At 35.8% G+C, this 12841-nt stretch overlaps 1 protein-coding gene across 10 annotated transcripts in view; it reads left to right on the top strand.

Annotated features, from left to right (window-relative positions):
* KDM6A (lysine demethylase 6A) overlaps positions 1 to 12841 on the top strand; it is a 186340-nt gene that overhangs the window by 106153 nt on the left and 67346 nt on the right. For all 10 annotated transcript variants that reach the window (XM_007528219.3, XM_007528218.3, XM_060182509.1 and 7 more), the window contains 2 exons: positions 2336 to 2390; positions 9108 to 9142. In XM_007528219.3, coding sequence (XP_007528281.1) covers positions 2336 to 2390; positions 9108 to 9142 — 90 coding nt within the window. The remainder of the gene's footprint in view (positions 1 to 2335; positions 2391 to 9107; positions 9143 to 12841) is intronic.

Raw genomic sequence — 12841 nt, 5'->3', positions numbered from 1 at the left:
AGGGTAGGAGAGGTACAACTCCACACAATTCCCACCACCCAGTCTCCATTTCCCACCCCCCACCCCCCCCCCCGATAGCTTTCCCATTCTCTAGCCCTCTGGGAGCATGGACCCAGGGTCATTGTGGGTTGCAGAAGGTAGAAGGTCTGGCTTCTGTAATTGCTTCCCCGCTGAACATGGGCGTTGACTGGTCGGTCCATACTCCCAGTCTGCCTCTCTCTTTCCCTAGTAGGGTGTGTCTCTGGGGAAGCTGAGCTCCAGGACACATTGGTGGGATCTTCAGTCTAGGGAAGCCTGGCCAGCATCCTAATGACATCTGGAACCTGGTGACTGAAAAGAGAGTTAACATACGAAGCCAAACAAATTGTTGAGCAATCATGGACCCAAAGCTTGGAATAGTGGAGAGGAAATGTTAGGGGGGTACTCACTGCAAACTCTAGTGCACTTCTGCTTTCAGGCATATATTTTGCAGTAGTTTACGGGGCAGAAATATAGTGCTGAAAACTTGATAATTTCTCATGGTAAAGTCTGTTCTCTCAAGGGGCCAGGTGGTGGCTCACCTGGTTGAGTGCACATGTTATAGTGCACAAGGACCAGGGTTCGAGCCCCCTGGCCCCTACGTGCATGGGGAAAGCTTCACAAGTGGCGAAGCAGTGTTGCAGATGTCTCTCTGTCTCTCTTCCTCTCTTTCTCCCCCATCCTCTCAATTTCTGGCTGTCTCTACCCAGTAAGCAAATAAAGATGATGATGATGATGATGATGATGATCTGGCTGTCTCTACCCAGTAAGCAAATAAAGATGATGATGATGATGATGATGATGATGATGATGATGATAATAATAATAATACTCTTCTCTAAGGGCCTTTATATAGAAGTTGTCATTTTGTCAGCCATTTCCAGCAATTACTAAAAAAATTGCTAGTTGGGTGATAGTGCAGCAGGTTAAGCGCACGTGGTGTGAAGTGCAAGGGCTGGCCTAAGGATCTCGGTTCGAGCCCCCGGCTCCCCAACTGCATGAGAGTCGTTTCACAGGTGGTGAAGCAGGTCTGCAGGTGTCTATCTTTCTCTCCCCCTTTCTGCCTTCCCCTCCTCTCTCCATTTCTCTCTGTCCTATCTTTAAAAAAAAAAAAACAAAAACTGGCTACTCTTGATATTTCAGTTGTAAATAGAAATGAGCTTATGTACTTTATTATTAAGTTTTTTGGCTGTTGATTACATTTAATGGAAATATTTAAGACTGATAATCTGCATAGACATTTGTAGGCATATTTAAAAAATTTAAGGAGATCAACTTTTTAACTTTAAGGATTTTATACCAACTCTAGCATTTGTTTGTCTTTAGTTTATCTGGCAAGTTTAATGTTGACAAACTAGAGGTAAAATGAGAACTCAAATTAGAAATCAGTATTATACATTGTATTTAAAGCATTTTTTTTTAGTAGACTTCTATGATATTATAAGAGGATGTGGTAAACTATTAGTGGTTTTAATATTGTCTACACATAATTGTGTATACATTCCAAAATGATCTTTTATAGATGAACTTGAAAACAGGGTATTTGGTACATTCTTCATTGATATTTCAAAATAATTGCTAAAACATTAAGTACAGTGGTGATTGAAAAAATCAGTATATAGGGGGCCAACTGGTGGCATACCCATTAGAGCACACGTTATATTGCACAAGGACCGAGATTCAATCCCCTGTCCCCACTTGCAAGGGGAAAGCTTAATGAGCGGTGAAGCAGTGCTGTGGGTCTCCCTATCTCTCTCCCTCTCCCTCACTCCCCCTCTCCCCTTGCCCCTCCCCCTTCAGTTTCTCTCTGTCTACCAAATAATCTAAAAAGTAAGGACAAATCAGTAAGGTTAGTTTTGCTTTTATGGCAGTTCTTATAGCTGTGTTTATTTTTGTTGTTGTTGTTTGTAAAGGTCACATCTCATTTTTGAGATGGCCTGTGGTATCTGAACATCAATAGCATTTTATTTTACTTTCGGTTTTAAGGACAGTGATATTTTCTGCTTAGCTGCTTCTACAGCTAAAACAATACTGCTAAAACTCTGATGATGCTTACATCCCCCAAACCAGAAAGTATACTTGGCATAAAATTAACTTCCCACAATTTTCTATTTTTAACTAGGAAGCTGGAGAGGAAATTAACCCAATAACCTGTTATCAGCAGTAAATGCTTAAAATAATACAAGTTGGTTGGTTAGTATGTTGTACTTAAATAGCACATTTTCATTATTATCCAAGGCTATACACGATGTAAATTACTTTGACATGTTTATATGATTAAATTTAGTGCATTAATTTTCTCCCTCTCTTTTTGCAGCATTTTCAGTTAGCTTTGGTTGACTGTAATCCCTGCACTTTGTCCAATGCTGAAAGTAAGTACCACTGTTTTTTATATGTATTCAAATAGCTTATAGTAGTAGGAATACTGATATTCATAGACCTAGTATCAGTAGTAATGACGGTGAGTGATAAATCCTGTGCAGTATTTTTAATTCTGTAATTGTTGAATGTCACTGTATTGGTTGTCATGGCTGCTTGTTCAAATAGAGCACATGAAATCAGTTTTTGTAACAACCAGTATCTAAAATAGATACACTAGTGAACTGGGTTATTGAATTTAAATTAGCTACACTAATAAAATTGATTAATATTTTATTATAATTGTGATGAACTGGGAAATTAAAAACAGCTTTAAGGAGAATGGGTATAAAAAGATTTGTATATGATAACTCAGTGATTCTTGGTAGGTGATATTAACATTACTGTTAATTATGAGGAAATAATTCAACTTTTTGTCATAGTTTTACATATCATAGGAAAAGTATGGGGTAACATATTTTCTAATTTAGAATCAACTGTGAATTACATTTTTATACAGTAGTTTTCCTCAGACTATTTTCTATTCCTATATAGGCTTTTTCCAAAAAGCAGATTAGGTTATGAAATGTTTACCCATAAATACTAGTTGGCATATTTGTTTATGTAGCATATTTGAAAGTAGACAATACAAGTTTTAAGAATATGTATTGAATTCATTCTGGATTTCCATTAAAATGTTTTAAGATAGGGTTGGCAAGATAGCTCATTTGATTAGTCATTTTTTAAAAACTCTTTTTATTTATATTTTAACCAGAGCACTGCTTAGCTCTGGCTTTTGGTGGTGTGGGGTATTGAACCTGGGACGAGCCTCAGGCATGAGAGTCTGTTTGCATAACCATTATGCTGTCTACCCCACCCTGGTTAGTGATCTTGCATTGATTCAAGTTTGAGTCCTTTGCCCAGGTTACTTAAGAAGTTTCAGTGCTGTGGTGTCTGTCTCTCTATCTGAAAAAAATCAGTCCAAAGTGGTAAACCCCCAGTGAAGATTAAAAGAAAAAGTTAAGAAATACAGCAGTAATGATCATTTATACATATTGAAATGATTACCACAGTAAATTTCGTTGGCGTCCATGATCTCAAATAAATATAATAAAGAGAAAAAACAAAAACTGAGTTGTTTTTCCTTTTGATGAAAGACTTTACTCCTATTACTCTCTTAACAGCTTTTATAAATAAATATTGATATATAGCATCCTTAACTATAGTTATGTTGACATTATATTTCTAGCACTTACCCATTTAGAAACCAATTTTATTTTTAACTTTATTTTATTTGATGGGACAGAGGGAAAAGGGAGATAGGGAGACAGAGAGGCCCCTGCAGACATTCTTCACCACTTGTGAAGCTTTACCCCTGCAGGTTGGCACTGGAGCTAGAACCCAGTTCCTTCCACACTGTAATGTATGCACTTATCCAGGTGCACCACCACCTGGCCCCAGCACTTATTTTATTTTATCAGTAAAAATTGGTACTATATGACTGCCTTTCTCCAATTTCCTCTCCTTCCCATTCTCTGTCTCTGGTAGTAATACGTCTGATCTTGTTTTTCTATGTGTACCTTTAAAAATTAGACCACATACATAAATGATGTCACACTGTATTTGTCTTCTGATTTATTTCATTTAGCACAGTGCCTGCAGGATTCATCCATGTTGTTGGAAATGAAAGGTTTTCCTTATTTTGATAACTGAGTAATATTTCAGTATAAGGGTGTGTGTGTGTGTGTATGTATGTATGTATGTATGTACCCCTATGTGTACATACATGGGTACAATTTCTTTATCTGTTCATCTCTCAGTGAACAGGTGAGCTGTTTCTTTGTTTTGACTATGATAAATAATAATACTGTGAACATGGGGATGAATATATCTCTGATTTGGTGTTGTCTTTATCCTTGGATTATTTCCCAGAAGCGAAATTTCCTGACATTATAGTGATTCCTTTTTTAAATTTGTGGTGACTCTCCATACTTCTTTCCATGGTGGCTGTACCACATTGCAGAAGGGTTCCTTTTTTTTCCCACCTCCTGTCTCACATTTGTTATGTTTTGCCATTTTGATGATGAACATTTTAGCAGGCTTGAAGTGGTAACGATTTGTATTTCCTTGATAACTGGTGATACTGAAAGACTTTTGTTTGTTTGTTTAGACTCATTGTGGTGGTCCTATCTCCCTAACCGAAGTGTCAATAAATAAATAACACCCTCCACCAACCTGTCATTTTCCTTCACCAAAGTACATTGGGTTCTAACCCCTCTGGACCTTATAGAGTCCTTTGTTCTGATGCAATAGACCATAGCTAATTAAAGTTTCACCCAGTATTTTCCTTTTCTTACTTTCTCTCTCTCTCCCTCTCTCTCTCCCTCTCCCTCTCCCTAGCCCTCGCCCTCTCTCTCTCCCTCCCCCCTCCCTCCCTCCCTTCCTTCCTTCCTTCCTTTCGTTCCAACTTTGGGTAAGATCATAATGTTATTCTTCCTATTCTTACTGATTTATTTCAGTTAATATGCTTCCTTCAAGTGCCCTCCAAGTCATATCATAATGGTATTCTTCCTATTCTTACTGACTTATTTCAGTTAATATGCTTCCTTCAAGTGCCCTCCAAGTCGTAGCAAAGAGAAAATGCCATGTTTTCTTACAGTTGAGTAGTATTCTGTTATGTGTACATACCACAACTTCCTTAAACATTCAACCTTACCTTGGGCATTTGAGTTGTCTCCAGGTTTGGACTATTATAAATCATGCTCTTGTGAATATAGGTAGACACAGATCTCTTCAAATAAGTACTTTTATGTTCTTTGGATAAATATTTGGGAAAAGAATTGTCAGATCATATGATAGGTACATTTATAAAACTTTGAGGAATTTCCAGCCTGTTTCCACAGGGTCTGAACTAGTTTGTATCTCCATCAGCAGTGTAGATGAGTTCTTTTTCCTCCATCTTTACTAACAAGTTTTCTTTCTCTCCTTTTTGATGGACAGAAATGGCATGTGTGAGATGGCATCTCCTAAAAAAATTTTGATTTGTATTTGACAATTTGTGACACTGAGCCTTTTTTTCATATGCCTGTTGACCATGTGAATATCTTTGGTGAAGAATCTGTTCAGATCCTATCCCCATATTGTAATGGTATTTTGTTGTTGTTGCTGAGTTTCCTGAGCGTCTTATGTATTTTGTTTATTAGCCCTTTATCTGATTTACAGTCCCCTTTCCCATTCAATAGGGTATCTTGTTTTGATGATAGTTTCTTTTGCTATGCTTGATGTAATCTGTTTGGTTATTTTTGCTGATGTTGGATTGGAGTCTCTAAAGATAATTGAGAAGCAGACATCACGTTGTGTGACATGGCTTCCAGTCTAACATCTGAGATTTAGATTCAATTTGAATTGATTTTTGTGAATGTCATCATTATTTTCCATATGTGTCAGGGCTTATTTCTGGACTCTCCATTCTATTACAATTATCTGTTTTTTTTTTTTTTTTTTTTTTTTGGTTCTAGTACTACTCAGTTTCACTTACTAAAGAGCTGTAGTCTGAAGTCAGACAGAAAACCTGATGTCTCCACTGCTCCTCCCCATTAGTATTGCTTTGACAGTTCTGGCTCTTCTGTAGTCTCAGACAATGTTCTGTAGTATTGTAGTGAGTCTGTATATTGCTCTGGGTAGCATGGCCATCTTAGTGGTGTTAGTTCTTCCAATCATTTCCTGCATTATCTTCATTACTAGTGACATATAGTTTCCTTTTTTTTAAAATTTCTTTATTGGAGGTTTAATAGTTTACAGTCTACGGTAAAATACAATAGTTTGTACATGCATAACATTTCCCAGTTTTCCACATAACGCTACAACCCCCACTAGGTCCTCCTCTGCCATCATGATGCATAATTTTCAGTGTATAAGCCTTTCACCTCCTTTTGTTGAATTTATTCCTAGATTTATAACTCTTGTGGCCCTGGCATAAATTCCATTTGGTCATGATGTATGCAGTCTTATTAACGTAATGTTAAATCCAGCTTGCTAAGATATTTTGGGAATAAAATATTTACTATCTGCTACCTTAAAGCTAAATATGGTAACTACTTATTAGCTTGCATAATTCCTGAAGGATATTTCATAAATATCAAACTAAATATTTTGGTAACTCTTCATTTTATTATACTCTGTTGAGGTTAACTCTCAGTTGTAGATCTTTGCTTGAGAAATAAAACACCTACGTAAGTTGTATGAGTAATACAGAGCAGAAAACTTTTCCTGTCAGATTTGAAGAGAACAGCTTGAGCCATGATGAATACATCTTCAGCTCTACTGTACCTTTCTGTTGGTTACTGAAATTGGGAATAGGAGAGAGTATTTTATTTAGGACTAAGGTGTTTCACTGGACATAGAACTTTCAGTACTAAAACTTTGGACACTCTTACTGGAATGAACTGTATTTAGAGATGAGACTCCAGTACTTTTTGGTTCACTTGATTTGGATGATTTTAAGCAGTCTGCATGATTATTTGATAAACACCATAGTGGATTGATGTCTTAAAAACATTGACAGATGTAGATTGTCTACTTTGAGCTAGACATTATTACACTTACAAACATTTGCCTCTTTATAAACTTGCTTCTCTTCTATGTATCATTACTTATTTGTTTATACCACAGACTATTACTGTTCTTTGAAACCTACATTTTATTTTGTGATATTAATATAATCAGATGTGTATAAAAGTAAAATAATCTTTTTTAAAAGTCTGACAAATGTTTCTATTTTATGACTTAGTTCATTTATGCAGTTAAAATAATTTACACTTATTCTAAAGCCATTTAAGAGGGGTTAATTACAGTTCGTTTTTTGAAAAGTAGATTCATGGTGATGTGAGACTTTATTATCTGATTGCCTCTTGAAATAAAAAAATGTTTCCTCTAGATTTAATTAATGTTATTCTAAAAATTGTATATTTTGGAATAAAGCTTCATTTCAGAACCTTTTATGGAAATATATATTAAAATGTTCCCCGCTGAGCCCACCAAATGGAGCTTTTTCTATGTTTCTCTTTAAAGAGGACTTTAAAAAATTAATAGTTTTTACTTTACTAAAGATGACAGCTTTGTTTACTAACTGATGGATAGGAAACTTCTTGGTTGAACTAGGACAGAGCCTGGAGGAAGTTTAGCTGCTTATCTTTTCTTCCCTACCAACTTTATGAGAGAAGTGAGAAGATGGACTGGGGGCAAAATTTTCCATATCTTCTTCCTTCATTTAACCTGTAACCCAGACTCCTCTCCCTCTCCACCCCCCACCCCCCGGTGATGTAGTGAGGAAAGATTTAGACTGCAAAACATCAAGTATTGGAAAAAGGGAGTTGGAAATAATAAAAAGCCTCACAGAGAGGTTTTTATTGATTTTGTTTTAACTTTTATTTTTATGTATTCCTCACAAAGAAAACTGATTTATATTTTCTAAAAGTTATATTTTAATTTTGTCTCATATTTGGTTAGTGTGCGGTCTGTAATCATTTAATCAGTGAGATCTGGTAGTTTACTGTTGATCCAAAAATGTTCAATTTTTAATTTTTTATTACCTTTATTTATTTTTTGGATAGAAATGGGTCAGAAATTGAGAGGGAAGGGGGTGATAGTGAAGTGAGAGAGACAGAGAGACTTATAGGTGGGGACTGGAGGCTCGAGCTCGTGTCTTTGCACACTGCAACATGTGCACTCAACTAGGTGTGCCACCAACCGACTCCAATGTTGTTCAGTTTTAAAGTTCACTTATTTTATTTATTTTGTTCTTTGTTCAACTGTCACCCCAGGTGCTGCTCTGGGGAACAGGCAGCAGAGTTCCTCTGAATTGAATGAAAAAGTAATCCAGGTTTACTATAGGCTCACTCAACCATAATTTCAGCAATAATCTTTTTTTTTTAATTACAAATCTCCCTAACAAATCTTCTATCTTTGGGGTATGGTGGGGGTAAGTTCATGGTATTACTCCCCATTAATGAGCCTTATTGTGAAAATTCTACAGAAATATTTTGCATATAATTTTGAAAACCACCTAGACTCCATGAAATCCAACTAGGGAATTCAGGTGGATAGAACACTTGAAAGCAAAGAAAGTTGAAGGATGAAAGAAAAACATAGTATTTAAGTAGCTAGAATCTAGTTTGGATTCCGGGTTCATCGTTGCTTTTGTTGATTATAATCATACTGTGGTTATGTAGTATCAAGGTAGAATAGAAAATATAAGCTGAAACTTGATTTTCATCAAGATGCACTTGTTAATTTTGGTAGTATTCTTATTTCCCAAGTGTTTTGGTCTGTCATTCCCCACCCCCCCCCACCCCCATTCTAAAGAACCGATAAAGAAATGCAGCAGCCCTGTGTATTATTACTGGGATCAGTAAATTTTGATGTAAAATATGAGAAAAAGTATTAATTTGTTATTAAATAAACTTTATTTTTGAATTATGACTTAGTGCTTTAAGTACCGTGTTTTGAAGTATTTAGTTTATAAAAGTTTTCTCTGTATTAATTTTGCCTTTTGAACTTTGTTAAGAAACATGCTCAGTTGCTATCAATTTGATAAAAATTTTAAAGATGAACAATGAACACGTTATTTCTTATGTTTGTGTTCTTTAATGTTTAAGTAGACTGTTTTACACTTTAACATTACTAAACATCACTGTTTCATTATTGATTTTTATTTTCTATCATCTTTGCAGTTCAGTTTCACATTGCCCATTTATATGAAACCCAGGTAAGTGTCTTCATTTTACCTTTCTTATATAAAAATTTACCACCCACATCATTTCTACTGAAATGCAATTTATAGATAATTTAATGGAGTCCTGAGCATTACCTTTAACATGCATTTTTAATCATTAAATGTCCAATATTTTCCATAGTGAGTTATTTTCTGTGTGTGAACTTTTTCACGTAGTATAATTTGCCCCTCTATGCTTAAGTGACTATATTTAAGAAAATTTCTCTTGTAAGTTTTCAGTTTAAGTTTAGAACACTTATTTTTGTATATGACAGATTTTGTTAATTGTGTGTTAAAAGGCGTAACACATGGACAGGGATTAGTTGGCATGAACTCAGCAATCATAATTTACCCTAAAAAATATAATAACAGCTTTTTAGGAAAGCACTTTATATCCGTACATAACTTATCAGCTCGTCTTGATCCCTAGATCAGTATGGTACACAAATCTAGGTGTGCATGAATTCTAATTTAGTGGACATACATGTTTTGAGTTATGGGGGAAATCAGCACAGTGGCTCTGAAGCAAAACGAGCTGATAAGTTACTTTGATGCAGTATACCAAACACAGCCCAAATTCTATTTTATGCTTTCCTTTTCTTAAGTCCTTTCTTAAGTTCTGCCTGTGAGCGAAATCATATGGTATTCATTCTTCTCTTTTTGGCTTATCTCACATAACTCCTTCAAACTCTATCCAAGATGAAGCAAAGGAGATGACGTAATCATTTTTATGAGCTGTGTAGTATTCACTATATATATATATATATACCACAACTTTCTTAGGCATTCATCTCTCATTGGATTGCTTCCAGTTGTGGGTTAATACATATTGTGCTGCTGTACATCCATGTACATAGATCTCTTTGGATGGGTATATTTGTTTTCTTTGGATATACAAGAAAAATTGCCTGATCATATACAGTAGGTCCATTTCTAACATTCTGAGATTATTCCAGACTGCTGTCAACAGGGATTGGGCCAATTTGCATTCCCACCAAGCAATGTAGAAGGGTTTTTTTCTTTTTCTTTTTTTTTTTTGCTGCTGCCACTCCCCACCTCTCTAGCATTTGTTCCTGTCCTTTCTTTCATTTTTAAACATTTATTTATAAAATGGAGATATAGACAAGGCCATAGGATAAGAGTGGCATAATTCCATACAGTTCCCACTGCCAGAACTCCCTATCCCATCTGCCCCCCACCTTGAAAGCTCTCCTATTCTAAATCCCTCTGGGTGTATGGACCCAGGATCATCATGGGTTGTAGAAGGTAGAAGGTCTGGCTTCTGTAATTGCTTCCCCGCTGAACGTGGGCATTGACAGGCCAATACTGTCCTTTCTAATCTATAACATTCTCACAGGAGTGAAGTGGCATCTCATTATTGATTTTATTTGCATTTTTCTGTTGATCAGTGACCGAACATTTTTTTCACGTCTTGTCCTATTGAATCTCTTTGGTGAAGATTCTGTTCATGTCCTTTCCTCATTTTTGGATCAGATTTTTTTTTTTTTTTTTGCCTCTGAGTTTGGTGAGCTCTTTATATATTTTGATTAGCCCTTTGTTGTATGCATGTAATGATCTTCCATTCTGTCAGGAGACTGTTCTAGTGGTGGTTCCTCTTGCCATGCAAAAGCTTTTCCATTTGATTTAGTCCCATTGGTTTATTTTTATTTTCCTTCCAATTAGACTTGAGTCACTGAAGATACCTTTGAAACTTGGATTGAAATGAGTTCTGCCAATCTTTTCCTCTAAATATTTGATGATAGCTGGTCTGACATCCAAACCTTTGATCCATTTGGAGTTAACCTTTATGTGCGGTGAAATGTAGTAGTTCAGTTTCATTTTTCTGCTTGTTTGAATCCAATTTTCTTAACACCATTTTTTGAAGAGATCCTCCTTTTGGGCCCCACTGTCAAAAATTAGATGTGTGAGCTTATTCCTGGGCTCTAATTCTATTTCATTGGTCACTGTGTCTATTTTTGTTCCAGTACCAAGCAGTTTTGATTACAATAGCCCTGTCTGAGATCTGGGAGTGTGATGCCTCCTGTCTTGTTCTTTCTTCTCTCCATTGTTTTGGTGACTAGGTATTTTCTGATTCCAGATAAACTTTTGTATCTTTTGTTCTGTTCTCTTGAAGACATTTGGTGGGACCTTGATGGGGGTTGCATTAATACTGCATATTCTCTGGGTAGTCATTTTTGACTATTAATTCTTTTAATCCAGAAATTTGCGATATCGTTCCATTTGTTTGCATCTTTTTTCTATTTCCTTGAGAGGTGACTCATAATTATGAGTATACAAGTCTTTCATTTCTTTTGTCAGGCTTGTTCATAGATAATTTGTTTAGCTACTGTAGTTAATGGGATTATTTTCTGAATTTCTTATTCTGATTTAGTGTTTACATAGTGGAAAGCCACTGATTTTTGTATATTAATATAGTAACCTCCCACCTTACTATATTGATTAAAATTTTCCAGGAGTTGTCTGCTGAATTCTCTAGGGATTTCTTTGTACACTATCATAGTCCCTGCAAATAGTGACAGTTTGACTTTTCTCCCAATCTGTATCCCTTTAATCTTTTTTCATGTCTATGGCTAGGACTTCCAACACTATGCAGAATACGGACAGTGATAGTGGCAGCCCAGTCGTGTATCTGATTGAAATGGGGAAAACATTCAGTTAGTTTCTCACCATTGCATATGATGCTGGTTGTAGGCTTGTTGTACAAAGACTCAGTTAGATTTAGTACTTTTCCATTTATGTATTTATTTATTTTTAGTGTTTTGATCATGAAAGGATGTTGGGTCTTTTCAAAGGCTTTCTCTGCATCTATTCAAATAATCATGCGTTTTTTGTTTTTACTTTTGTTGCTGTGTGGCGGACCACAATCATTAATTTGCATAAATTGAACCAGCCTAACATTCCTGTGATAAATTCCACTTGGTTATGATGGTCAATCTTTTTAATGTACTGCTGTGTCTGGTTGACTAGAGTTTTGTTTAATGTGACATTTCTCAAAATAGCTTTCCAGTACTTGTTATAACAGGAAGAGAAACTTACCAGTGGAACACAATAGACTTGCGAGTTTTTGAAAATGTCACCTATTAATTATTAATGTTTAAAAGTATGCTTTAACATCTGTGGAGGTATTTCTGCAAGGTATACGTTCTACAATATTAATACAATTCTGATTTGATTGTATTACTTCAGCGTCTTCAGTGATAACTCTTTAACATGTTTTGAAAAAAGCTTTGTGAAGATGCTCTGCCTGTCTCACACTTCTTGCACAGCCTGCTGGTACTCAAGTTAACAGGGTCTTTCTTCTGGGCATTAAATACCCTGCTGCCATTGTACATGAGATACTGTGTTACTTTTTTCTATTTGTATTTTTCACTAGCTGTAGCAGCTTCTGTTTCATATTAGATGGTCAGCCAACATTTGTTAACTAATACAAATCCTTTGAGTGACTTGGCCCCTCTCTTGTTCATCAGCCTAATTGAATCTTCTCAAATCAGGTTAGTGGTTAGGGAGAACTACAGTAATTGAGCTGATGAGTAAGTCTGTGTGTTATTTATCACAATGAATGAGACCTTCAAATCTGCCTATGCCCATAAACTATATGAATATATCCCCTAATTTTGCCCATTGCTCTTTATTTACCTCACTTGATCTTTAGAACAATTCTTGATAGAAAGA

Source organism: Erinaceus europaeus, chromosome X (assembly GCF_950295315.1).
Source record: "Erinaceus europaeus chromosome X, mEriEur2.1, whole genome shotgun sequence".
Classification (NCBI taxonomy): domain Eukaryota; kingdom Metazoa; phylum Chordata; class Mammalia; order Eulipotyphla; family Erinaceidae; genus Erinaceus; species Erinaceus europaeus.
This window is presented reverse-complemented; position numbering and strand designations above follow the sequence as displayed.